Source organism: Helianthus annuus, chromosome 15 (assembly GCF_002127325.2).
Source record: "Helianthus annuus cultivar XRQ/B chromosome 15, HanXRQr2.0-SUNRISE, whole genome shotgun sequence".
In the NCBI taxonomy this organism is placed as follows: Eukaryota; Viridiplantae; Streptophyta; class Magnoliopsida; order Asterales; family Asteraceae; genus Helianthus; species Helianthus annuus.
In genome coordinates this window covers 63,266,793-63,294,228 of record NC_035447.2, presented here as the reverse complement: position 1 = coordinate 63,294,228, position 27,436 = coordinate 63,266,793, and the positions used below count along the sequence as shown (strand labels likewise).

Below are 27,436 nucleotides of genomic sequence, written 5' to 3'. Positions count from 1 at the left end.
TAACTCTAACTCTAACTCTTATAAACCGTTTCATTAAGATTATAAGATTCAGACAATTACGCATTTAAGAGTGTTGACTAACCAAATGTTAGTGAAGTATTTATAGCTAAAATTAACTTTTTTTTAAAAGACGTATAGTTAAATTAAATACTCTCACATTTCTTTACTTTTTATGAAAACAATGTATTTCTTCTTTTAATATAGTTGTTTTAAAGTATAGTTGATACAAAATTTAAATCTCATTTAATATTTAACACTTTTAATTTATTAGTACAATTGGACCAATAAATTTTAATAGCAAAATTAAATACTCTCATAACTTTTTAAGTCTTTTTCTTAACTAAATCTCTTCATCATTTTCTATTTTTCCATTTAAGAAACCAATTTATTTCTCCTGTTCCTTTAAATATAACCAATATAATAATAAAACTGTTTTAACTTTATAGTTGTTACAAATATTAAATTTTATTAAATACCTACACATTTAAATTTTTTAATGTATCAGCTAAATTGAATTCTCTCATAATGTTTTTAACCTTTTTTCCTTAACCAAATCTCTTCATCATTTTATTTGTTTTTTTCTTTCAAGAAACGAATTTATATCTCTTATTCCTTTAGTTTGTTTTTTTCTTTCAAGAAACCAATTTATATCTCTTATTCCTTTAAATATATAACCAATAAAAAAAATAAAATTGTATTAACCTTATAGTTAATACAAAATTTAAAAATTATTTAATACTTATATATTTTTTTTAATATATCACTACATCTAGTGAACCAGTAAACCACATGTCCAGGTTACTACCATCATAAATCTTGAAAAAAAATATTTAATACCATCATAAATCTTAAAATAAAAGGAAAGTTTAATACCTTGAAAAATAAAAATTAAAAAAATAATATTGTGACACACACATTCCATATCTCTATATACTACTTCCACATGAATCTTACATAACTAGAATCATAAAAAAGAAGGGTCTAAAGCATGATTAAGAAGAATTTAAAAAGAGTCTTTTAGTGGGGTAAAGCCATAGAATTGCAGTCACTCACATTCTCTCTCATCACCTTACACTCACAACACAACACTACACACCAAAAGATATACATTACATACATACACATACACCCTCTGTATTGACATTCACATGTAAATTGTTTTTCTGGGTCACCGGAAATTTCATAAAAAAATTGAATCTTTTTAACTTTCTTTAACCCCCCAAAACCGGAAACACACAATTTTCCCCTTTTTGCCATCACGTTCAACTCGCCGGTCCACACAATGCCTGGTGGCATGCTTTGTGCTAGCAGTTATGCTGTCAATATGTTTCCTTGTGGCCTATAAATTTGTGGGTTCTGTTTGGAATTCAAGAAAGACTCAGTCTTGATTAAGGTTAGGGTTTCTGGTTCTTAGTTCTTTCAGCTGATTGAGTGTTGGGTATTGGGTTAGGGCAAGATTTATTATATGGGCTGTGTTTGATTTCAATGTGTGTGCTTAGGGTTGCAGTTAGGGTTTTAAAGGTTTATGTTTAGTAGCAGTTTTTGTTTAATTTTGTCTTGTGTTGCTGTTAGTTCACTTAGTTGGTTGTTGCTAGATCAGTGGTATGCTTTAGGATTTTTATTTTGTATTATCTGAGGGTTTTTTTTTTTTTTTTTTAAATTTTGGATTATGTTCATGGTTTTTTTTTTTATTTATTTTGGTACCATTTTGGGCTGTTTCTGTTGTTAGAGCTAGTTTTTTTTTTTTTTTTTTTTTTTTTTTATTGAAATGTGATTAGTTTCTAATGCATGTGTGTCTTGAAAGCGTGATAATTGTCGATTTTATTCGATCAGTGTAAATTTACATCACAGCTTCAAGTTGGAAGGATCAGTTTAAACGCCCATCGAAACGACGTCTAATTAAATTATTTGTTGAGTTTTATATCAAACTGTTTTCATGGTTGAATGCGATGTGAAAGATGTCAGTTGTCAGTTTAGGATGTTTGTGCTATGTTAACATGTGAAGCGATAGATCGTTTATATATCTTCAATAGATACGGTTCGATGTTGTTTTATTAAATGTAGAACTAAGATGGTAATGTAGGAAAAGAAAAGTAAGTCAAAGCGACGCACCGACACTAAAACGTTATCGTTTGACTAAATTACTTGATAAACGTTTCAGGAAATGGCGGCGCCTGCTCTTGATAGGAATGAAGCAGAGGAAGCCGGTCACATTATATCAACCTCAGTCGGAGGCCGAAATGGAGAACCGAAAGTGGTATATCATTGATTTTAATGTTGCAATTTGATTCGGTCCATAAGGGCGAATCCTATCAGTAAATTAGGATCTTGCGTTTGATTGATCAATCATAATTCTATAAGTTTCATCCAAGACTTTTTTGATGTCATCGATATTATTCACGTGCGGTTGTGTTTGGAGCGTATCAATCCAAACTTACTTATAGCTAAAAATAGAAATAATTTATTTGTTGGTATTTTCGGGAATATTTCCACGTTGTACGTAATAACGTAAACATATTGCGGTCAATACATCGTTTTGGATTCTTTTTTCGTGTGTAATATAATAAAACATTTTGGACTAATATCAAAATTATTTTAAAAATTAGACTGATTATTTCTACGTCATGCAGACTCTTAGTTACATGGCAGAGCGCGTTGTAGGGACCGGATCGTTTGGAACTGTTTTTCAGGTACACGATTAGTTTTCTCTCGTTTAAACTTGACATAACTCAATTACGGTGCTTTTATAGTTTCTAATTTGTATGATCTGTTATTATCTCAGGCAAAATGCTTAGAAACCGGAGAAACCGTTGCTATCAAAAAAGTTTTGCAAGACAAAAGATATAAGAACCGTGAATTGCACATGATGCGCATGATGGACCACCCGAACGTTGTTAATTTAAAACAGTGTTTCTTTTCAAGTACGAGCACAGACGATCTTTTTCTAAACCTAGTAATGGATTATGTCCCGAATACGATTCATCAAGTTCTAGATCATTATAATGATCTACACATGTGTATGCCCCTCATTTATGTGAAATTGTACACATATCAAGTGAGTTTTTTCCTTCATCACAAGCGCTAGTTTTTTATTATTATTTTTTTGTTTTAGGGGACTAACTAGTGAAAGTTTCAGATCTTTAGGGGGCTCGCGTATATGCATACGGTTGCTGGAGTATGCCACCGGGACTTGAAACCTCAAAACGTTTTGGTGCGCGTTTATCTTTTTTTTTTTTTGCGGTTTTATTTTGATGCGTCTTTTAGAGCTTATTTATTTACTTTCCTGCAGGTTGACCCTTTGACTCACCAAGTCAAGATTTGTGATTTTGGAAGCGCGAAAATGCTAGTACGTTAACGTTACTTCTTCACATCCCATATATGTATATAAGCCTTCATTTGCCTAATACAGTGTCATGCAATTATAACGTGTTTGCGTAATAAAACATGGTGTTTGATTATCTAGAGTAAAAATACGATAACTTATATTCTATACAAGGCCATGAAAAGTTACCCAAATTTGCAGTAGGGTTCGGTTACGCTAGTAAATGACAAAATGGCCTTTATGCTTTTCGCTTTTTGCTTATCGCTTTGCTTTCTTAAAAATCTAAAAGCCTAAAATTTCAAGTTTTCCGGAAACTTTTTAAAATCTCACATTTTAACGTTGACTACTAAACAAATATAAATCGTGGGTATTTTTTCTTTTTACGCGATTTTAGCCAGATTTGATGTAAATGAACACGACTGCATGGTTTAGTGGATTCTATAGGAAAGTTTTAATAATATTTAATAATTGTTCTTGCTGTTTTCACAGTCATATTTGACTATATATTTCATTGTGTTTAGGTGACTGGAGAACAGAATGTATCTTACATATGTTCACGGTTCTACCGTGCACCGGAACTCATTTTCGGTGCTACTGAATACACAACCGCGATTGATGTCTGGTCCGCTGGCTGCATTCTCGCCGAACTTCTCTTGGGACAGGTTTGCATCTTAAACCGTTGTCACAAGCCATAAACATTGTAAAAATTATTTGACTAATTTTAACGGTCTTACATATATTCTAGCCGCTGTTTCCGGGAGAAAATGCCGTCGACCAGCTGGTGGAAATCATCAAGGTACGGTATCTTTTTTAAAACGTGATTTGAAGATTTTATAGTTTCTTACGATGGGTCTATGTCAGGTATTGGGTACGCCAACTCGAGAAGAAATTCGTTGTATGAATCCGAACTACAACGATTTCAGGTTTCCTCAAATGAAGGGTTTTCCGTGGCATAAGGTACTGTTTTTACAGCTGTTAATTTCTGTTAGATAATATAAAACCGTAAAACCGTAACTCACCGTTTGTTTGTTGTAGGTTTTTCCTAAGCGGATGCCTGCTGAAGCTGTTGATCTTGCTTCTCGTCTCCTGCAATACTCTCCAAGTCTTCGCTCCAATGCTGTAAGTTAGTTAGTTAGTTAGTTGGTTATAACTTATAACTAACTTTTTTTATATATGCTTTTGCTTCTTGTATGTCATATTGTAATTGTTTTACTGATAATTTTTTAACTATGGCTAGCTCGAAGCAATGGCACATCCGTTCTTTGATGAGATACGCCAACCTAATGTTTACTTACCGGACGGTCGACCATTACCTCCTCTCTTTGACTTCAAACAAGAGGTATTTTTCATTTTTTTTTCCATAAAAAGGTTATATATATATATATATATATATATATATATATATATATATATATATATATATATATATATATATATAAAGTTCTTATCTTTGTAATCTTTTTTGGTGGTTCAGTTATCAGGAGCATCGATGGAGCTTGTCAACAGGTTGATTCCGGATCATGTGAAGAAGCAAATGAATGTTGAGTTTGTGCAGCCGGCTGTGGGTCATTGAGCGTAAGGTGGATTGTCTTGTGTGTTTGGTCTTTTAATTGTTTGTGCAACGGGACGGAAAGTTGGTTATGTATATGCTTTTTGTTTCTGCAAGTTGTAAGTTTGTTTATTGTGTTATCTGGATTTATAATTTAAGTATATGGAGGGGGAAGGTGGAGTCGAGTGGCTCGGGGTTTTTGTTGTTTCTTGCGGCTTTTGTTCACCCAAGTTTTAAATTATGAATACAACTATATGTGTTTTTGGGTAGATTATATGTTTAGCTTGTTATGTAAATATTCTCTAGTGTTGGAAAATGCTCCTGCATTTTGTCACTTTCGACTCGTTAATACAGGCGTACAGTTAGGCTTGTCAACCGCTGGTATGTGACATGTGGCCCAAATACTGAGTGGATCTTGATTCGATCTATTACCGTGGTTTGCATATCTCATGTTCTAGATCAGCTTAATTTTTGATTTTATCTCAACACCATATTTGCATTCAGCCCATCAACCTGCCTCTAATCGTCAGTCACCCCTCTCGATGGCGGCAACATCACTCATGGTGGTGATGGTGGAATTGGTAATAGCAGCGACATTGATAGGGGTGATGGGGTGGTGAAGGGGGCAAGGTAACGTTGGTAGTAGTTGGTGCCGGTGGTGATGATGGCTGCGCCAATAGGCGGGGGTGGCAGATTGCCGTGGGGGATGATGGCAGTGGCATGCATTGGTGGCGGTGACCCGGCCCATCACCAATAGGCAAAAGACTTTCCAGGCCCGCGATCGCAGACAACGCTGGTGACCCGGCCCATCACCAATTCCAGGGGAAACCCATCACCTGAAGGTCCACTATGGTAAAACCACTGTTTTGCGCATGACATTTTTGTTACGAACGAGACTTTAACTGGTAACCACCCATACAGAAAGTCACTAGGGTACCACTAGCGCATTGCCCCTTTGGTTAATGCATACCATCTCCTAAACGCTTTAAAAATTAGGTTATTATAGTAATAATATAGTTTTGTAAGCATATTAAATATTGGTTTTACGTAAGATTTTATGTGTTTTACATTCTTAAATACGTGTTAGAACATTTACACATAGAACAATAAGATACTCGACTTTATGATTGCGTATTTTGTTTTACTCTTGTATCCACATGAATACCTCCTGCCCATAATAAATGTTACACGGATTAAGTTTAAGTATCTAATCGCATGACTGGAAAAATATATGTTTTTTTGTCTAATTCCTAGGGGATGACTTTTGAGAACTTTAATTTTGAAACTTGGTGCATCATATCATAATGTTGGCTCCATGTTCACCACAAATCTCACTCCTTCGCGAGGCATTTAAAAGCTCACATTCTAAGAGCGTGTGCACAATCTTCAAGGTATATGATGGTATTGGCACGCGTTAATGGTAATTTGAACAACAAATTGTTGATCGATGGTGTTGTGAGGGTGGGAGCAGTTTTTGTTAAAATGGACGAGTGATAATGGATCTTGTGTTGATCAAAGTATTAGATCCGCTTAAAAGAATCAATGTATCAGATCTCTTATTAGTAAATAGATCTTGTTTTTAATCTGTTAAACCATGTAAACAAATCTAGTTGACACTTAGATACTATGGTGCTTGTAGTGGCATGCTCTAGGCACCTTTGTCACATCTAATATCTTTTAGGTATTCACTCATCCCATATGAAATTAGACTATCTTATAATTAAAGAATGTGCTATTTTATACTCTCGTTTTTCTTTAAACTCCCTAAACTCTTTTATTCATCAAGAACTAACGAGTTTAATAAAGATCGTTATTATTAACCATTCTAGAGATAATTCTAACTATTAGTTTGTCGTGGGTGATCATATTCCTTTTTCAGGTTACATGGGATCACATTCATCTATAACCATATGTGTACTCACATATTAGACCTATTTGGTATTAGGTTATAGTTTAGGGACTTAAATTGTACTTGTTTCTCCTATAATATAAGAGACTACTATTGTAAACCCCAATTGACACATAACAATATATCCACATATTGTAAATCAATCTCACACATTGCTATTTTCATCCATGATTGACATGTAACAATAAAAAATGTACTCTAATATTGTGACAAAGTAAATATCATGGTGATTTGTTTATTAATTTTGGCAGAACTTTGAAAAACGTACCAGACATGTAACTCTTTACAAGTATTCAGTTTGTAGAAGAAACTCCAAGCTCATTAGGTTCCTTGACATTTAAGTTATTTGTTTTGTAGGTCTATCTAACCCGATATGTTTGATATGTTTGACTGACAAATAACTTGTACATTTTAACCCATTGCCAAATAGTACATGTTATGTTTGTTAAAAAAACAAAATAAGTTGAACATTAAATTTGATGTATTAAATGAGTTTGCTTTGACTCTAAAAAAACCAATTATGACGGAAGAAAGAGAGAAGAATAATATTATTGTCTTTGATTTTTCCATTATTTTTCTTGACTTCTATATTTAGCTGTTAAATCTAAATTTTTTGGAATTTTTCATTAACTAGTACTAATACCCGCGAACTTCGCGGGGCAGAATAAACAATACATTCTCAAATTATAAAACATGGTGACACGGATGGATTTTTCCAACACCAAGAATGATTTACCTAGATGACAAGTAGCTACAATCTTTTCACATATACTAACAAAAATTTACCAAACTGTTTAGAAATCCTACACATGAACATTAGCCTACAGAAACTATTAAGATAAAATGGAATCCATCTAGCATTGTCCTATACAGACTATTTAGATGAGTTGAAGCAAAATAAATAAACAACCAAAAATTTAACAACACAAATTCACCATATCGCACAAATACACAAATCGAATTTTGTTCAAAACTATTCATACAGTAACCTATAGATAGACAAAAGGAAACAAACTTTAAAAATCGTTTCCAAGTAGACGTCAACCCTTTTAAATTAATATACCATCTATTATAGCAGAACACACATACATCTCACTCCTTCACGTAACATTTAAAAGCTCACGAGCTCATGCACAATTTTCAACTACCTTTTCAAGCATCCATTACATTTCCTTGATATAAGACTTTAGGTTTCTTACCAGTATTAAATGCTTTGTGAATCATATTCATGTATCAAATTTTAACACACGTAACTCAATCTTTATGTACTTTACTTAACTAATAAAAGTACACTTGAGTAAAAATATATACGCGATTATAAAATCCCATACGTCATTACCATTTAAAGATCCACAACTCACATGACAAAACACTCAGTATAAAAAGCCTTGTTAGCATAAAAAAAAGCAACATCCGTTGTAGTCTAGTTGGTTAGGATACTCGGCTCTCACCCGAGAGACCCGGGTTCAAGTCCCGGCAACGGAAAACAATTTTTTTCTTTAACAACTTTTCTAAAGTACAGGGGTATATCCGTCATTTCACATTCCTTCTTTTTTTGTATATAAACCAAAACCCTAATAAAATCATATTCTTCTTCTACAATCGCCCTCATTTTGCTCCGCCGTCAGCCACCGTAATCCTCCGCATCGTCAATGGTAGTGCTTTTAACTTTTTTTTGTTTAATCGAATAGTGTTTTTTGTTGAGATGATGATAATGATGTGATTGAATGAAATAATGTTGTAGGCTTCAGAACGGAAGCAAGCGAATCCGATGAGGGAGATTAAGGTTCAGAAACTGGTTCTCAACATCTCCGTCGGTGAAAGTGGTGATCGTCTTACTCGTGCTGCTAAGGTTAGTTTATCTGGTTTTATTTAATCTGTGTGATAATATGATTTGAATGCTTTTACTGATTTAGGGCTTGTTGTTGTTGTTGTTGTTTTGAAATTAGGTTTTGGAGCAATTGAGTGGCCAATCTCCTGTGTTTTCCAAGGGTGAGTTGTAGCTTTTTATTGTTTTCTATTCAATTTCAGTGCATAGCCAGATTATTTGAAGATTTTTGTTCTTGCTTATATAAAATGTTTCTTAGTTGTAATGTTATACTTGTGCTCCAATTCTCAGTTTTAACTGGAAAAAATGTTGTTGATTAGCTGCTGTGGTTTAATATAATTAAAAGCTGTTGAAACCACCCGAACTGTTCAAACCGAGCTATCGGTCGGTTTGGACCAATTTAGAAGTGAAGCGGTTCAGTTTATGGTTTACTGTGTAAAATTTGTTTATGGTTTGGAACCGGCTGTCAAAACCAAGCCAGTAAACCGTTTTACTAAAGTTCTTATCATCTAATGGTATTATTTTGTGCTATAAAAAAACCAGTTCAAACCAGTAAACCGTTAAAACAGAACCATTTTTCCTGACCCGGCCAATTCGTTGCTTTGGTTTGATTTTTTTTAAACGTACTTATCAGAGAAAATTCGTCAAAACCGTCCCAACCGGACAGGAACATCCCTAGTTTGATGATGTAGTTTGTGTTTAATTGACAACAAAATGAGTATTGGTTTAGAAAATCTTGTTGTGTTTTAAGTTCTTGGTTAACTTGCATTTAATATGCCGACACAAAGTGTCTAGATTTATGTGTTGATAATTTTGGTGTTGCCTGTCACAGCAAGGTACACGGTGAGATCTTTCGGTATCAGGCGTAACGAAAAGATTGCGTGCTATGTCACTGTTAGGGGAGACAAGGCAATGCAGCTCTTGGAAAGTGGCTTGAAAGTCAAGGAATACGAGCTTTTGAGACGCAACTTCAGTGACACCGGTTGCTTTGGTTTTGGTATTCAAGAACACATTGATCTTGGTATCAAGTAAGTTTTATGAAATCCCTTTTGTTGCCTGCTTAGTTGAGTTTTTACACGTTCCATTTAGTATATGTTATACTTGTATTTCATTGAAAAGAAACTGTATTAATATCACTTGGAGTCTAAATGAGCTCGAGCTTGCTTTGGCTTCTGTTTGTCTCGTTTCGAACTGTCTAAACTTGTGTATGTATAAATGCACGAGCCTGTGAGTAATTTCTTTTAAGACTGGGCCAAGCTTGTTCATTTATTATTTATTATTTAGCTACTTATATACCATATACATAATTAGTCTTACTGTTGTAAATTGATATATATAATAATTACATATAAATAACATAATAATATAATCTATTTAGTTTATACTGTAATTCTCTTTATATCAATATTGAATAAGAGGCTCATTTAGGCTTGTGAGCCTAGTCAAGCATGTGTATTGAGTTTGGGTATAAGTTTTAAATGAGTTCCCCTCTAGGCTCAAGCATATTTAATGCCTGGCTCTAATCAAAAGCTTTAAGCAAGTTGATTTAGAGTAGCTCGCCAGTGGTACGACTTGTTTACATATTAGCAAACAATCAAACATGTGAGATTCAAAGATTCTTCTATTATCTTATTTCAGGTATGACCCGTCAACTGGTATCTATGGTATGGACTTCTTTGTGGTTCTAGAGAGGCCAGGGTACCGTGTGGGCCGCAGACGTAGGTGCAAGGCCCGTGTTGGCATTCAGCACAGAGTTACAAAGGAGGATGCAATGAAGTGGTTCCAGGTGAAGTATGAAGGAGTTATCCTCAACAAATCCCAACAAATCGGAGCATAGAAAAACTTATATTTACTGTAAGTTTCGTTGGGTGGTTAATTGTCACTCGGCTCGTATTAATCCATTTTTGTCTTTTGGTTCTATTTTCGACTAGTAATCGCCAATCGGGTTATATTATCTTGTTACAATAGTTGTTTTTAGGATGGAAATCATGGAAACGCCTTTGTTTTTCTCAAATGCTTTCTTATTACCATGTTTGAAAAATGCTATTTTGATTATACTTGGCTCAAGTGAGATTTTTCTCTGCGGGTCGGGTATTGGGCTTAAACGAGTTTTTTTTTATTGAAACAATTTACGTCATACGGTTAATGGAGTTGCACATAAAGATGCAACGGCTTCTTGGTGTTGAAGAAAATTTGTATATCGGTTACATTTATCTTTTTTTTGGAACCGTTGTCTCACTCTAGCCGGACTATGTTGTCTTAATTGGGCCCCACATTGGCTTCATAGTTTTGTTTGGGCGTTCCCCCGGGAAACCATACCCATATCGCCAACTGCCACTTGACAGCCGTTGTACCATAACATGAACTGAACATTCTCTGGCATAACACATGGTAGGACGAAAACCCGGGTGGGCTCAGGATAGAACCTGACACCTCTGTAAGAAGGCTAATCTCTATCTATCATTGCCTAATCCACCTAAGTGACACCAATGAAGATTGAACTTAGATCTCTTTACTAGGTCACAAGTGCTAGATCATAATCGACTACAATTATCTTGTAATTCATGTTAGTGAATCGAAGAATATTTGTTGAAGATATTATAAAATCTAAAAAGTTAGCTTTTTCTCTAAAGAAGTATAGTACAAGAAAAGCACGAGTAAAAAGCATCGAGAAAGTAATCATGGTTAGAAACAATTGCCGATTACAACGCTACATCATTATTCCTCTCTCGATATATTTGTTAGTGGGGCCTGGTTAAATAAAAGATTAAAAAATATTAGAAGTGTAAAAAGTAATAGGATGTATGGGTAAGGGTACATGTGTTTTCATAAGAATGTAACGGAGTTTTGTTTATGTTTGTCTGTTTAGCATTTAATTTGTCACGAACGAAGTTCTTGTTCATATTCGTTCATCAAGGAATTGAATTTGTTAATGAACACAAACATATATAATTTTTTTTTAAAGTATAAAACAACATTCTTAATCATAAACATTAGACATAAATACATTGTTAAGCGTTTGACTAAATATAATTATCCCAAAACTTAGACATAATAAGTATAATAATCCAAAAATAATGTTTCAAAGAACCATGAACGAATGTAAACGAACATATTACTGAACGTTCACGAGCACAATTGAATGAATGTGACCTTTGTTCATGTTCGTTTATTTTATTAATCAAACGAATTTTTTTTGCTCATGTTTGTTCATTTATTAAACAAATGAACGTAAATGAAATTCCCGCTAAAAAACTCATTGAATGTTCGGATTTGTTTATAGACCTGGATGCCTTCATCTAATTACGTGACCTTTGATTAAAAAATACACGTAATTTGGATGCACTATCCTTTTTACGAATTAAATGCATTGTGTATAACGCCAAATACGGTTTATTTTTGTTAAAATTCGTTGTAATAATGAAATTTGTATATCCTTTTTACAACGACGTGTCTAACACGTTACAACAATGTCAAACTTTCCAGTTTTGGTTTGTTATAACACGTTATATAACGAATTTTTATGCAGCGTTCCACATACGTATTTTTCTCTTGCTACAATAGTTTTCCTAACTTGTTACATTGTGCATCCAATGTTACATGTATTGATGCAAAAAGAAAAAAAAAAACAACGGTTGCAAATATCATTCTCTAAAAAATCAAAATTCATGAATATACACATGTCCTACTCTAATCCTTCCCACACATGATTTCAAAATAACACCTTAACAATAATACGTATATAAACATCATATATACGCATCGTATAATAATACGTATATAAACATCATATATACGCATCGTATAACATTATAGTTCGATCAAAATACATATATAACATCATATTAATTATTTGATAATTCAATTACATAAAATCAATAAAACACTATCCCAAAACTTGAAAGTGAATCTAAATTCTAACATATAAATAACAAAACCAAAAATATAATAATAAAAACCATAGCCGAAAGCGCAATTGCCACTCCAAGAACAACCTTATTTGGCCCCCTATTAACATGCACTTGATTATTCTTTTCCACAACATCATCATCACCACCATTTTCATCACCACCACCACCAACATCCACCCAAGACGACGATGGCGTATTCATCGCCGGCGGGGGCAAAATGGGCATTCCATGTTTATCACAACGAGCAATACCAAGATGCAATTCTTCTAAACTAATTGAATGCTTGTAACAAAGATCAAAATTCCCATTTATCTTGAACACATCAAGTTTCTTGATAAATGATGCATTGAATGGCAAAACACCATGAAACTTATTGTTTTCAAGATTCAAATACTTTAGTTCTTTCATTTCGGATATGAACTCCGGGATAACCCCATTGAATTGGTTTGAACCAAGATCCAAATGTACTAACCCGGATATGGAGGATATGGATCCGGGTATGGGCCCGGAGAGCGAATTCGACGATAAAGATAGTATTTTTAGTGAAGTTAAGGCTCCTAATGAGTTGGGTAGGACTCCAATGAGGTTATTTGATGAAAAGTTTAGAACATTAAGGTTTTTCAAGAGAGTTAATGATGTGGGTATGCTTCCTTTGAGTTTGTTCTTGGAAAAATCAATGTGGATAAGCTTTGGATTCCAATCTTTTGGGAGGTATCCGGTGAGATGTGTGTTGTAAAGTGTTATAGTTTTTAAAGACTTCATGTTGGAGGTGATGATGTGGATGCCGGATGCTTTGATGGGATCACCGGAGATGTAGAGATGGTTGAGGTTGTGGAAGTGGCTAAGGAAGACTCCGGTGAGGCGTTGGAGGGAGTTGATGGAGGTGAAAGAGTGGAGGTTAGTGGTGAGGGAGGATGGGAAGTGGATGATTGGGATGTGGCAATTGAAGAAGGTGATGGAGGTGAGGGTGGATAGGGTGGAGAGGGTGGTGGTGGAGAGGCGGTGTTCCATGGGGCAGTCGGTGAGGCGGAGAGAGAGGAGGTGGCGGAATGGGGTGGCATTGTCACATGTGGAGGTGGTGCATGGATCTTGGGTGGTGGGGATGTGGAGGAATTGGAGGGCTCTTAGTTGGTGTGGATCAAGGGTGGAGGCGGAAGGAGACGATGGAGATTCGGCCGTGGCAGTTTGTTTGGCGGACCGTGGCGGAGTAGCGACGGTGGTGGTGGTGATGGTGTAGAGGAGGAGGAGGAGATAAAAGGTGGTGGGGATAGAAGCTCTCATTGTTGTTTTATTTCTCTCTTGAGTAGATAGTGTGAATATGAATGTTTTTAAGGTTTGTGAAGAGTATAAATCAAGAAAAGGTGATACCTAAAATTACTAATTTAACCTTCCTATTTTACCACCCTCAAAAAGTTCATTTATTTTATTTTATTTTGTTCCAAATATAATTGTTAGTAATCATTATTATAAACCGAACATCATAAAATGTAAACAAAAGCAATTATATGTGTACAACTTGATCATCTTCTATTCTAAAATTTTATAAATTACCAATTGAAGAATATCTAATGAGAAAAACTTTGATTACATTTACATCAACATACGTATCGGTAACACATCAAAATCTTTAGTAAACAATATACGTTTAAATCGAGTTTTCCAATTTATAAACTATAAGCAAACATTTTATGAACTATTCAACAAGGAATTTTGGTTAACATTCATGTTCTCTCATCAACATACATGGACTTACCTAAGATTTCAAAGACGCTATGCGACAAGTAAAAATAAGTCACTAAAGTAGAACGTTATATATATAAACAAAATTCATTACTATGGCGATAACTGCTATAACAATAAACAAAACAAAACTATTATAGGAAATTTACTTATCTTACGTAGCTAAAAAAATTGCGACTCTCCTAGCATTCTTGGAAGTAAAGTTATCAACTATTCATAATGAGGGGTTAGATCATTAATCGCCTAATTGGTTATCCACAGTCAATCGCCAATCTCAGTTCTTCTTCAATTCCAAATTGCTGCAATAAACTAAGTGTTAATTAAGTCATTATATTAAGTGTTTAAAAAGGCCAAAAGGGTATTTGGTATTTCAGTTAAACGATTAGTTGATTAATGGGATAATGGTTGATGGTTATTAACTTATTGAGTCCTTGAAGAATATGAAATTACTACTGACTTCATAAGTTTTTTTTTCTTTAAATATGTTAAATCGACCTATAGTACCTATAGAAAGAAATTGATGCCCTTATAAAATATAGGCCGTGTGCGGTTGCCCACCTTGCACATCCTCTAAGACGCCATGATCAATAAAAATTGCTAATTTAAAACTATACTTTGTACTCAACAATCAATTGCAATACATATTTCCGTAAGACTGAAGTCACCTTTTCTAACAAACGGGTCAATCTTGACCCACATAATAGAGAAGAGAAGCCAACAACACAGACCACAAATTGACAATTGTTGGATTCCAGTTTTGTCAACCCATAAACCTTGAAGAAACGGGTTACAAATGAAGAATGACCCTAAACGCAAAGAACACTTTCCCCGCGCCTAGTAACCTTTGTTTAAGGCGTCAAAAACCCCACCACCACGCCTACCAGGTTCAGGACTAGAAGGGTGGTCAGAGGGATTAAAACTGTTGTAAATTTGATTAGTTCGGGTTGCTAAATGGGCCGTGAATGTAGGTTGGGGGTCGATCCCGAGCTCACACAAAGCCGGAGATTGTCACATGAACCCGAACATGACACGCGTATTCATAGGTTGACACAAACACAAACTATTTAACATATTAATATTTTAAAATTCTAAATTTACATATTACATCTATTTTTTTGAAGCAATTATGTTTAAAATATTAACAATTATTTATAAATTTTAAACTTTGGCACAAAAATACCCTTAAAAAGAAAACTAAAAAAATAAATAAATGGGTTAAACTGGTCAACCTGGGTTGACACGAAGTCGACCCGATTAGCTAAGGTGCCAGCGGTGTCGACCTGAAACTGGTCTGAACCCGTTTATACTAAACCCAAACCCCTGAATTTCGTGTTAGGTTTGTGTCGTGTTTCCGTATTGTGTCAAAAATTCACACTTAGTAAGTTACCAATATCGGTGTATTGGTTAGAATAATAATGATACCCTGGGGATGATGAACCGTCCGTTTAGAAGGCAAGTAGCAAGCAGTGTGCATATGCAACAATGGTGTTTATATATATGCAAGTCTTTGAAGCAACTTGAGGCAGCCCCCACCCCAACCGTACCACAACGAGCAGTGTCTGCTCAAAAGATCTCAACCGAAGCAAGAGCCCATCTCAAAACTCAGTGCAACCGATCTGACAAGTTGATTGGATCCGAACCTTTAAAATGCAGGTCTTATTGGCATGCAGTATATTAATTTTGAATCCACAAACAAATATTAGGTGGTCTAAAACTAACTTTGCAAGACATGCATAAGTTTGCAAAACGATGCTAAGTAAATACCTTGCCACCAAATATCATACAAAAATGTAAAAACTGGCCATAACACTAACTCTGCAAAACATGCATAAGTTCGCAAGATTCAACAAAACATAACTAACTTGTTCATCATCGTTTTTGCTCATGATCCACCATTTCGCAGTCTAATCTTGCTAAAAAAGACTGATTCAACTTCTAGAACTGCAGTTTGACTTTCGGCATCCATATAGTTGACTATGCGACAGTATAAACCTTCACTACTTTTGATGTATCACAAACCACAAGATTTTCTGAATCAGTTGGAGTAGTACAAAGCCAGTTGACCTAATGCCATACAAAGATAAACCATTGGTCAACGAACGCATATGAACTATTGATCAAATGCCAAAAATACCTTTCGCGGATTAACTTACTTTTCTGCCCAAACTTATGTTTAAATGTAGAAAGTCATCTTTGTTGCAAGTTTCATCTGCTTTAAAGAAACCGGACCAATTCCAAACCTTCACAGCTTTATCATTGCCCCCCGATATTATGTACCTTCCTTTCTCCCCAAAAACCGAAAACGCCCTATATCATGAACAAAACTCACAATACTATTACAAACGAGAAACCGTATATGACGATAAAAGTCAACGCTTACACGCAAGATACAGCAGCAGTATGGCCTCCAGAGGAATAATCTAAGCGCAACCTCGTTCTTTGATTTTGATCTTCTTTTTCAGAACTTGGAGACGGAACATTTCCGTTTGACTTTGGTTGACCACCTTTTTTCGGGTTAGAAGAACCCTTGGATTTGGCGGCTCGAAATTCGGATTCTATATTGATTACATCGACAACACCATCGCCTCTGGCCACAACACATATCTTGTCAGTTTTATCTAACATATCGGCTTCAGGAACTGCAATTGCGTGTACGAACGCAGGATTGAAGCACTGTCCTGCGTTACTACTGCTATCCGGTTCAGATTTTCCTAAAAATAAGAAATTATATTCAGTCTATTAGGAAGGATTTAATAGACTTGCACCTTTCTGAGGACATGGTCGAGGATAGAAGTTCGTGGAGACATAGGATTAGGGTTAAGGACTTTTAGGAGGTTGGTACGGTTGGGTATTAGAGACCTGTCTTAGGTGCGTTGCATTTTAGTTGTTTCTGGTGGCCTTTGCATGTTAGTTCTTGCCTTTGTGCCTACTCCTTGCGTGTATGTTAATGCTTTCTTTATTGCGTTGCGTCGTAGCTTTAAAATGAATATTTCCAGGACCTATGTTTTCTAGTTGCTTCAAAAGTAGTTATATGCCTATTTATGATTCATTTGACGCTTATGGTTGAATGTGGCTTTGGAGCTGGGGGTCTCACTGGAAGCAACCTCTTTATCCCTTGGGATAGAGGTAAGGCTTGCCTACATCTCACCCTCCCCAGACCTTACTAGTAGCCTGGCTATGAGTGGGATTATACTGGGTATGATTGATTGATTCAGTCAACTAGAAAACGATTATTATATTTCGAGTAAAATGTCATTTTCGCCCCTGAGGTTTGGCCAGTTTTGCGACTTTCATCCAAAGGTTTGTTTTTCCGCATCTGGATCCAAAAGGTTTGAAAACTTGCCATTTTCATCTGGCTCGTTAACTCCTTCCATTTTTCTCTGTTAAGTCAGGGGTATTTCCGTCCTTTTTTTAACTTAAAGGGCAATTCGGTCTTTTTCAAGGGTCTTTGGCCTTTTTACATAAAGTGAAAAAGACCGAATTGCCCTTTAAGTTAACAAAAAACACGGAAATACCCTTGACTTAACGAAGAAAAACGGATGGAATTAACAAGCCGGATGAAAATGGCAAGATTTCAAACTTTTTAGATCCAGATGCGGAAAAACGAACCTTTGGACGAAAGTCGCAAAACTGGCCAAGCCTCAGGGACGAAATGGCATTTTACTCGAAAATCGAAATATTTCTTATATATAAAATACAAACTAATACATGTAGCAAAATTGAAATATTGCCATACCCAAATCCATAACTTTGAATGGTCGTCCTTTCGAGAAGTCCCACATTATTAGCTTCGAATCAAGCCCACCAGTGATTACTGCAAAAGAATATTCTCCATTCTTCATGTTGATTAAATTGAATTTGCACACGCACTTTAAGTTTAAATAGACACTTGGTTTAACAAAGTGCAAGGCGCTCCGAGGCGTTTAGGTCCCAAAAGGCGAGGTGTTCGCATAACGTATGCGAGGCGTTTGCTATATGCACATACAATACGCTTTATGAGTTCATTCACAACAGAAGTTGCGTCTCTCATGTCTGTATTACATATCAACTTTGACCAATTTTGACCCAGAAGTACGCGAGGCACCGCCTCAACCCCCTGAGGCGTTTTGAAGCTCGCCTCGCGCCTCAGGCACACTTTTCTAAACAAAGAACATAAATATGAAAAGAATACCTTCCCAAGGTCTCCAAGGAAGAAACTGCACACTGCTACATATCTAAATATAAGTTAAGACTTAAGACGACAAGTAAAAAAATACATGGAAAATATGATCATGAGAAAGGTATTTCAAGAAATCCAGAAAAGGATACACTTTCATGGGCAGCTCTTAATGTCTTATACAGACACTTCTGGCGTATATCGATGATCTGCAAGACAATATTAACTAGTTATTGGTCTACCGCGTATGTAAATAATAATAAAAGTGATTTTTTTTTTAACAAAATAACCGTACCTTTATATCACCACCGTCATCAGCAGCTGCAAGAAAAGATGACTTTGAGTTACATGTGATCTGGTTTATCTCCTCTTTATTGTAACTGTAACTCTCCAATGGCTTCCATGAGGTAAGCTGTAAGATGAACGTCAACATTATGACCAATAAAGAATAAGCAAGAAACTAGTAATTTACTTTAGAGTTAAATGCCATTTTAGTCCCTGTGGTTTGGGCCATTTTGCCAGTTTAGTCCAAATGTTTCATTTTTCGCCTCTGTGTCCAAAAAGGTTTCACTGTTGTCATTTTAGTCCACTGGGTTAACTTCATCCATTATTTCTGTTAACGAGAAGGGTGATTCGGTATAAAATGGATAAATTGCCCTTCTGGTTAACAGAAATAATGGATGAAGTTAACCCAGTGGACTAAAATGGCAACGATGAAACCTTTTTGGACCCACAGGAGAAAAATGAAACCTTTGGACTAAACTGGCAAAATGGCCCAAACCACAGGGCCTAAAATGGCATTTAACTCTTTACTCTATAAAAATCAGAAGTCGTTTACAAAGATAAGTCTCAACTCGGTTAACAAAAATAAGTAACCAAAATCTGACAATGTCGAACCAATGAAGATTACCATATGGACGTCAAAAACCTTCACTTCATTTTCAGAGGATACGTAAACGGTATTCTCATTCCCTGCATCGAAATATACAAATTGAATGAGATAAAGTATGCGACAAACACCTAAAGCACAAAACATTCATTTGAAAAAAAAAAACATTTGACCAAGAACGCTGACCCGGTTTGAAGCATAATGAGGAAATTGGATTTTGAGCAACATCCATGGTGTGCAATAGATCTTTACATCGCATATCAAACCAGCAAACACACCCATCCTACATACAAGATAATATAAAGACATCATATGATTTAAATAAAAATGTTACCTCCAAAATTCAGAAATTTCATAAAAAAAAAAGACAATAAGTTATAAGTTTGTTGAATCTAAAGCAAGCAACAGAGCCTAAAATAGTGAAAGCCTGTAATTCTATCAATGTCTTACTTAGAAACTAATTTGGGCTTACTCAAACAATTAAGGCCAGGGTTCACCTTTTATTTCAAATATAGGGTTCATAGTATGAAAAAGTTAAAAGTGAATGAATCGTACTTCAGCGGCAGAGGCGATGAGGCCAGGGCGGTCGCGGGAGGCGATACAGGAGGTGGCGATGGCTTTATGACCTCTCAGCCGTCTTGCCGGTGGTCCGGTGGTAGTCGTCTCGTTCGTCTGCACACTCGTTTCCGCCATTTTTGTTGCTTTGTTTGATGTACAACTGAAACTTTACAGGGTTAAACCCCAATTTAAGTGAACAGGGGAAATTGTAAATAAAAACAAGGTTACTTTAAATATATTTTTCTTTTTGATGTTTTTCGCCACATAGGATAATAACTCTATTGTAATAGTTAACGTTCTTTCATTCATTACTTTTCATGTTTTTCTTTTTATTGGACATTATTTAAAAAATATCTCTCCGTCTTCAAGCCCCAATAATTAGGGTTTAGATTGGTATAGTCCCTGTATCGGTACCGAATTTGAACAAAACTGGGTACCAAATACCGTACTGAATATATTGGTATGGCACGGGGTACGGGTATTTGGGAAAAAAAAATGTCCATCCCTACCTATAATGCCCATGGGGAATGGTGTGGGGGCGTTATTAAACTCTTTCACTCCCCTATAATGCCCATTACACATACCCATCTCATTACTATCTCTATCCATCTCAAGAAAGGCAATTTTAATTTTTAGGAAAGCATAGTCGATCGTCTGGTGACCAAATAGCTTATGAGCGATGGGCATGCCACATAGATGTGATCCCGCATACTGAAGAATATTGTCTTTGTTGATATACTATAAGATCATGAGCTTGTTTTTAATTGCCCGAGTTAAAAGCTTACTAGAAAATCAACCATCATGTATTGCTTGCATCCAAACACACACTTAAATGCCGAGTTCTTCTCTCATTCACTGTCAATACGCCCAAAATGGGTTGCTGACATCTAAGATATGGAATTTTTTATGGCCTGGTATATCTAATTTGGACATGATAGAATAATGTGAGATTCACTAATACTATATAATATGTTGATATTATGTAAAGCTTGAGCTAAAACCATGATATATGAAATACACATTCATAACGAACACCGAGTAAAGTTTCTTATATTTCGGTAATGGTTGAGTGATTTTGCTAGTAGATGAAGGACAATCCATTAACAAAGACATACAAAATGATTATCCGTGAGAACAATAGGACTTGTTAAAAAATGTTGTAGATATATTTTTTAACATCTATCTATACATATAATAAAGTAAACCAATGTATGACACGTGTCATTCATTGGATGCACCTATTTTTGGGTTTTCCCGCCTTTCTTTCATATTTATTTTCTAATAATTTATCTTCTAATTTGTAGATAATATTAAATAGAAAAATGTTTATCTGAGACTACATTATATAATTATAAGTTTGAATATATATGTCAAAATTAAAAATTATTCTTCGAAAATTCAGTAACATCCATACTCTATATATACATTTAGAAAAATGTTAATAATTGCAAATAATACTAAATAGAAAAATGTTAATTGAATAAAAAAAATATAGGATCTCATCAAATGTATATCAATTACTTAAATGAGTATACACATGCATCGGCGGTGATAAGGGTGTGCGGAGAGGACCACCGCACAGAGTCTGTGATTTCGAGGGGCACGTGTTTTTTATAAAAAAAAAAAACCCGATATCTATGTTAATTTTTTTTTAAATAGCATACCAAACATGCTCTTAGTGAGCCCAATACCCATTGGCATCTACAAAATGATGTTTGACAATATGGGTGTATGTGAGAGGAAAAAACCAATAAGTCAATAAGTCACTCCATACCGACTTTTCCAAAACCCCAATAAGTCTATAAGTTGTTTCAAAAAACATAACCAAACATGCTCTTACTAAGCCCAATACCCATTTTATTTTAAAATTAAATAATAATATTAAAACATTACGAAAGAACATATTTTTTCGAGCTTAAACAAGGTACATGAATTCTTACAGACGACTCTGTACACATGTATGAGATTTTTTTACTATTATTATTAGTTTCATTATTTATCAAATATATATAAATGTCTCTGTCTTTAATTTGCATTTACAAGAAATAATTATTATATAGTTTAAATTGTTCAACCCGTGTAACACACGGGGAACTAACCTAGTTAAAATATATATAAAACTAGCAAAGTGCTAGAAAAGAAGCACCAGACTTAAATTACAAGAAGATGATTTTAAATACATGTCATCCAACTAACATTTAACTTTCTATTCCTATTAACATACCATTAATACGAGTAGTTAAGAATATCATCAAATAATAATAACTTAAGCCGATCATCGTGTTTGAAGACTGTATCGTTTTAGAATCTTCAAATGTTGTAAATGTATAGTTTATGTAAAGTCCATGATCTATGAACTTTGAATATTCTATGTATGTGACCACTCTATAATGAATACAAAGTTATTCTGAAAGTTTGTCAAGTATTGATATTCATTGGAACTTAAATATCACCATTAGACCATGTGTAGTGGTAGAAGTTTATAATGCCTTCACCATGGGGCATTATACGACACGTGGCGTCCTAGTCAGCAAGGGTGCATTATAGCAAAAGTGGTGTAGTGGGGCATTATGCCAATAACCCCCATTCAATCATTTTACAATCATTTCACAATTATTTTTTTTAATTTAAAATATAAAATAAACTTCATTAATTTAAAAATAAAATTACATTACTTGAAAAAAAAATAAAAAAAACTGAAAAACAAAACCGAAAATAAAAAAAAAAAAACAGAAAAAAAGCAGAAAAAAATAAAAAAAAAAACATAAAAAAATAACATGATCTAGAGTCCATATTTTTCTCTAATTTTTTGGCGACGCATTTGCGTAAGGATCAACGCATCGCCTTGTAGGTGGTCGATAGGTTTGGACAAAAACTCGATGTCCTTTTCCATTTGCCTCGCCTCTTGCATCTCGTTAAATTTTTTTGTTTCGGCCACTCGTTCCTTCATAATCTCATAACGTTGGAGGCCGAGATCGCGAATGTCTTGGAGACGACGGTTCATCTCCTCGAAATCATCCTTTAACTCGAGATCAGAAAACGACTCGACCGTTTTTTTCCCGGTTCCCTTTCTTCTACCGGTGGGTTGGACCAACTCTTCTTGAATGCCCTCGTCAACGTCCACCGCCTCATTTAAATCAACATTGCGGGCATCCGATGTCGGAGTTGACGGGTCAACGGAGGATGATGTTTTTGACCTTTTAGCCCGACGTCTACTACTAGACGTCATTGGATTAACTACCGCCCACTCTGGACTTTTTCGTAGTAGCTCCCAACACTTGTAGTACGTGAAAGGGCATTTTGTCCTCTCGAACTCCTCCAAACTCTTCGTTAAAACCCCCACGTCACCTTCACCGCTCGGCCGATTATCGTAGTTACGTTGGAAGACTTCTTGGAACGCATGACACTTGTTGTTGATGTCGGTCCATTTGCTAGAAATGGAGTCTTTGTCCCGATGTTCGCCTTGACCCCACGTGCTAAAGAAGAGTGCACGAACCCTATCCCAAAAAACCGGGCCCGTTTGAAAGTTTGCTACAAAAAAAAAATAAGTTGTTTGTTAAAAAATAAATTAACAAAATAAGTAAAATAATATTTATATAAAATAGTTACCGGTCTCTTCGTCCTCCGAAATGTCGACAAACGCCCGAGTCAACGCGTATTCCTCTTCCTTCGTCCATTTGATTATATTTTTTGTACGCCGCGGTGCGTCCTTATCCTTCTTCTTATGCGACCTTTTGCCGCGTTTCGATGTTTCTTGCACCGGTTCGGGTTGCGTCTCCGGTACGACTTCCACATCGGGTTCGGCTTCGGGTTGTGACGGTTGAGACCCGCCGGCTTGACCATAGCCGAAAGTGGGAGGAACAAACGGAGGGGCGCCACTCAAGTAAGCCGCGTAAGTTAAAAAGCTCGGGTCCATGTATTGAAGATTGTACGGGGTTTGCGGTTGGGTTGTGTTCGGGTTTGCGGGTCTAGCGGGGACACCAAAAGGAGGGCGGTATGGATGCATGATTGTATAAAAATTAGAAGAAAGTGGGTATTTTTTTATAAAAGTTGGAAGAAAGTGGGAGAGATAGTGAGTTTTTGTATAAAAAATGGTGTGAATGTGGGGTATATATATAGTGGGGAATATTTTAAATTAAAAAAAAATAAATAAATAAATAAAGGAATGTTACCGTTTGAGAACGGTCGAAAATGGTGGCCCCCATCTTTTTAAGCGTTATTTTTAAAACGCCGGAGGGGTTTTTTTTCGAAAAACACGCCCTAAAATGCCCCCTGTAATGGGGGGGGGGGGTGGGCGTTATGCGGCGTTTTCGGGCAAAAATTTTTTAAAAAAACGCCCCATTACACACGGTCTTATAAGTTTATAACAAAACCATGTTGAAGAGTTTATTATTAAATTTTCTTTTTTTTTCTCTATTTAAATAAATATTCACCACCTGATGGTCTTTTGACTGATTTATACTTTGACCATTTATACAAGGCTCTCTTTGAGATTCTCAAAATGTTTTGGACTTGGGGCTAGTAAAAATAAATCGGTCTATATAATTTAAACCCATTAACCATATATAAAACATTATAATATGACAGTAGTTGTTATAACAATCATCAAAACAAAATTATTGAGCCAAAATGATCAAAGTATACCTCAATTTCAGTCGATTACAAGCCGAAAGCCACTCAATTCCTTCGATTGATGTGTCGGTGTGTTTATGCCGGTGTTGTGTTGTTGGTTGTTGCTTGCGTGATGCGTCGATTGTGAGATCGTCAATCGTCACTGGCTCGCTGTCATCGCTTTTGTTTATTTCCCGCTCCTTCACACGTCGACACCTTAGACCCACAATAGTTTCTAATTAAGTTTAAACTTCAAGGTTGGGCTTATTTTTATTGGGTATAAACTTTTAAACAACTGGGTTTACAATTTTAGACAAGATAGACCTTTATCAAAGTTTTAAACATAATAGCCCAGAAATTCAAATATAAAGGTATTTTTTAAATATATATAAGATCGGTCCAGAGGTCGTCGCCCTCCTAAATAGCCGGCCCATGAACTTATATTCGACTTTCTAAGATAGTATTCACCAACATTTTATATAAAGTAATAAGCCAAAAACATCATGAAATTCATACATTTTTAAGAAACACTAAGTTAAATATGTGTTTAGATGAGGTTTGACAGGTTAGAGATTCTTCCAATCACCGTGAGTTCTTGAGAATGGCTTGATCTGCAAAACTAAAACCATTGTAAGGCTCGTTACGAGAAGGAGAAGATGAGGGTTCTTCTTATAACAACCATCTGGCATAAGAATAAGGGTGTGTTTGGTATGGGGTAATGGAATGGACGAAAGAATGGAATGGACAAGGTAATGGAATGGACGAGAGAATGCAATGGATCATTACCATTTCATGTCTTGTTTGGTTACCATGTGTGGATGGAATGAGTTATTATTGTGTATTGTTCGGTAGGAAAGAAAAACAGAGTAATAAAATCAGTGGTGAGTGGTGGTGGTGGTGGTCGGTGGTAGTGATTGTGGGTGGTTATAGGTGGCGGTGGTGGGTGTTGGCAGCGGCGATGGGTGATGGTGGTGGTGACTGTAACAACTCTCACTAAAACTATTACTTAGTATATTAATTATCTAAATAGGAAACCTTAATTAAGAAACCCAAGTAATTCTGCATTAACCCTAAAATTTTCAGAACCATCAGAATCAGGATCAGGGCCCCTAAAACTCAGGGGGGGAGGGGGTAAACCCTAGTTGATATTATCTTGACAGTTTTACGTGTACGATGAATTTTAACGCAAGACCAACTCACCTGAGCTACTTGGACACGAAGCTACCCTATGGTAGACTGGTGCCCCTTGCGCCACGCGAGGGCGCCGTTTTTCATGTATAAATAGGGGAGTCTGGTACATGCAATTGTGTCACACCCCCAAAAATCCACACGCGGAGTACTACCGCTAAGAGGCGTGACATGACCAGGATCAAGCCACCAATCATATTGAACATAGCACATAATTAAAAGTAGTTTATGAAATCCAACACAATACAATTGATGTTCAAACAAAACATAGTTTAAGTAGCGGAAGCATAATATGAGAACCCAACATAAGTATCAAGTTCAAAGTGTTATAAAGTTTAACATGGCATCCACGATCCATGTCCCACAACAACTGCGCTTCCCATTGCAAGCTCCATGAATACCTAACGACCTGCAAGGCATGTAACAGAGAGTCAACAACAAAGTTGAGCGAGTTCACAGTAAGTAAGTTTGTAATAGTAAGTTCGTTGCATCATCATGCGTCATTAACTAGGTCAATTGTATGTTCATTTAGTGGGGGGCTTCCCATGTGTATATGTACTAGACTAGGGGCAACCATAAGTGTTCTTCTTAACCCAAGAACAGTAGTACGTACGAGGTTTACGTAGGTTTTACGTAAGTGTCCTTCTTAACTCGAGGACAGTGGTACGCGGGGGTTTACGTAGGTTTTACGTAAGTGCTCTTCACAACCCGAGGCAGTAGTGAGTATTAGTTTACGTAGGTTTTACGTAAGTGTCCTTCGCAACCCGAGGACAGTGATAAGTACAAGTATACGTAGGTTTTATGTATGGGTCCTTCGCATCCGAGGACGATGGTAGATAGTCTAGTAACAGTGTAAGTACAAGTAATTGTTCAATCCCATTCCTTCAAATCCCATCCCCTGCCCGCCGGGAATCCCATGCCTTGGTAAGAGTGTGAACTCACCTTGGTTTGCTCGGCAGAACACGAAAAGGTTACTTGAGCTAAGAGGGGTCAACCACGTCCTAACATGGTTACCATATGAGTCAGGTTTTGGTTCAAGTATTGCCCATAAGTTTACACATAGCCTAACAGGTTCTCAACACGTATTGATCATGGTAAACAGTCAACAGTCACGAGCATAACACATTCATACCTGTGCGATTCAAATATAAGCCCAATAATACCCGGCCCAACATGTTGTGCGATCCACAACATGTTGTGCGATCCATCATAAACCCGGCCCAATTAGTTAAGCAGTCCAACAGCATACTCGGCCCAATTAATCACAAATAGGTATCTTGTGCGATCCGGGTGACTTATGCGATCCGGATGGTCTTGTGCGACTGACCCTATATTGTGCGATCCAACATTGACTTGTGCGACTCATGAGTTGTGGGTTGTTGTAGCACCCCGAAAACGGGTTTGTATTTTAAACCCGGTAAATATAAGGAAACGGGTAAAGTACCGTTAGTGGTAAAAACTAGCCCGTAAACAAAATAATAATAATAATAACTAGGAATATATTTACCTAGTTATTAACATGTAGGTAAGTGTAACACCCCGAAAATATAAAACTTTATATTAAATTTATAAAGTGTAAAATAAACAAGAATAAACGAACTAGGATAAATAACCCAGTTAGTTTATTAGTTTTGTAGTAACACATGAGTGAATTAAAAAACCTAAGATATAAAGTAAATAAAAAGTGGAGGGGCCCATGTTGTTAAAAACTGAAACTTATGTTATTAAGTTTGATAAAACAAAAACCAAACACCCCATTTGAGGGTCTGGTTCGA

At 35.9% G+C, this 27,436-nt stretch overlaps 4 protein-coding genes and 1 non-coding gene across 5 annotated transcripts; 3 read left to right on the top strand and 2 right to left on the bottom strand.

The window, feature by feature from the left end:
- The first annotated feature begins 1,013 nt into the window (after positions 1-1,013).
- Positions 1,014-5,078, top strand: LOC110911722 (shaggy-related protein kinase eta). Its single transcript, XM_022156349.2, has 12 exons — positions 1,014-1,393; positions 2,162-2,257; positions 2,631-2,690; positions 2,783-3,055; positions 3,137-3,211; positions 3,290-3,346; positions 3,844-3,984; positions 4,068-4,118; positions 4,184-4,279; positions 4,358-4,441; positions 4,560-4,661; positions 4,797-5,078. Exons 2-12 carry the CDS (start codon positions 2,165-2,167, stop codon positions 4,893-4,895), a joined length of 1,131 nt encoding a protein of 376 aa, XP_022012041.1. The 5' UTR covers positions 1,014-1,393; positions 2,162-2,164; the 3' UTR covers positions 4,896-5,078.
- Positions 5,079-8,192: 3,114 nt separating this feature from the next.
- Positions 8,193-8,265, top strand: TRNAE-CUC. The gene has a single exon. It is a non-coding gene; the product is annotated as a tRNA-Glu (tRNA).
- A 63-nt stretch (positions 8,266-8,328) lies between these two features.
- LOC110911723 (60S ribosomal protein L11) lies at positions 8,329-10,663 on the top strand. The gene is made up of 5 exons (XM_022156350.2): positions 8,329-8,435; positions 8,525-8,632; positions 8,730-8,772; positions 9,441-9,636; positions 10,247-10,663. The coding sequence occupies exons 1-5, from the start codon at positions 8,433-8,435 to the stop codon at positions 10,443-10,445; spliced, it is 549 nt and encodes a 182-aa protein (XP_022012042.1). The 5' UTR covers positions 8,329-8,432; the 3' UTR covers positions 10,446-10,663.
- Positions 10,664-12,421: 1,758 nt separating this feature from the next.
- On the bottom strand, positions 12,422-13,822 carry LOC110911724 (receptor-like protein 51). Its single transcript, XM_022156351.2, has one exon. It carries the CDS (start codon positions 13,798-13,800, stop codon positions 12,526-12,528), a length of 1,275 nt encoding a protein of 424 aa, XP_022012043.1. The 5' UTR covers positions 13,801-13,822; the 3' UTR covers positions 12,422-12,525.
- Positions 13,823-15,900: 2,078 nt separating this feature from the next.
- LOC110911725 (WD repeat-containing protein 53) lies at positions 15,901-20,018 on the bottom strand. The gene is made up of 10 exons (XM_022156352.2): positions 19,860-20,018; positions 19,491-19,587; positions 19,326-19,387; positions 18,711-18,827; positions 18,568-18,624; positions 18,431-18,473; positions 17,996-18,073; positions 16,640-16,970; positions 16,413-16,566; positions 15,901-16,323 (listed from the first exon to the last, which is right to left on the bottom strand). The coding sequence occupies exons 1-10, from the start codon at positions 19,995-19,997 to the stop codon at positions 16,234-16,236; spliced, it is 1,167 nt and encodes a 388-aa protein (XP_022012044.1). The 5' UTR covers positions 19,998-20,018; the 3' UTR covers positions 15,901-16,233.
- Between the last annotated feature and the right edge of the window lie 7,418 nt (positions 20,019-27,436).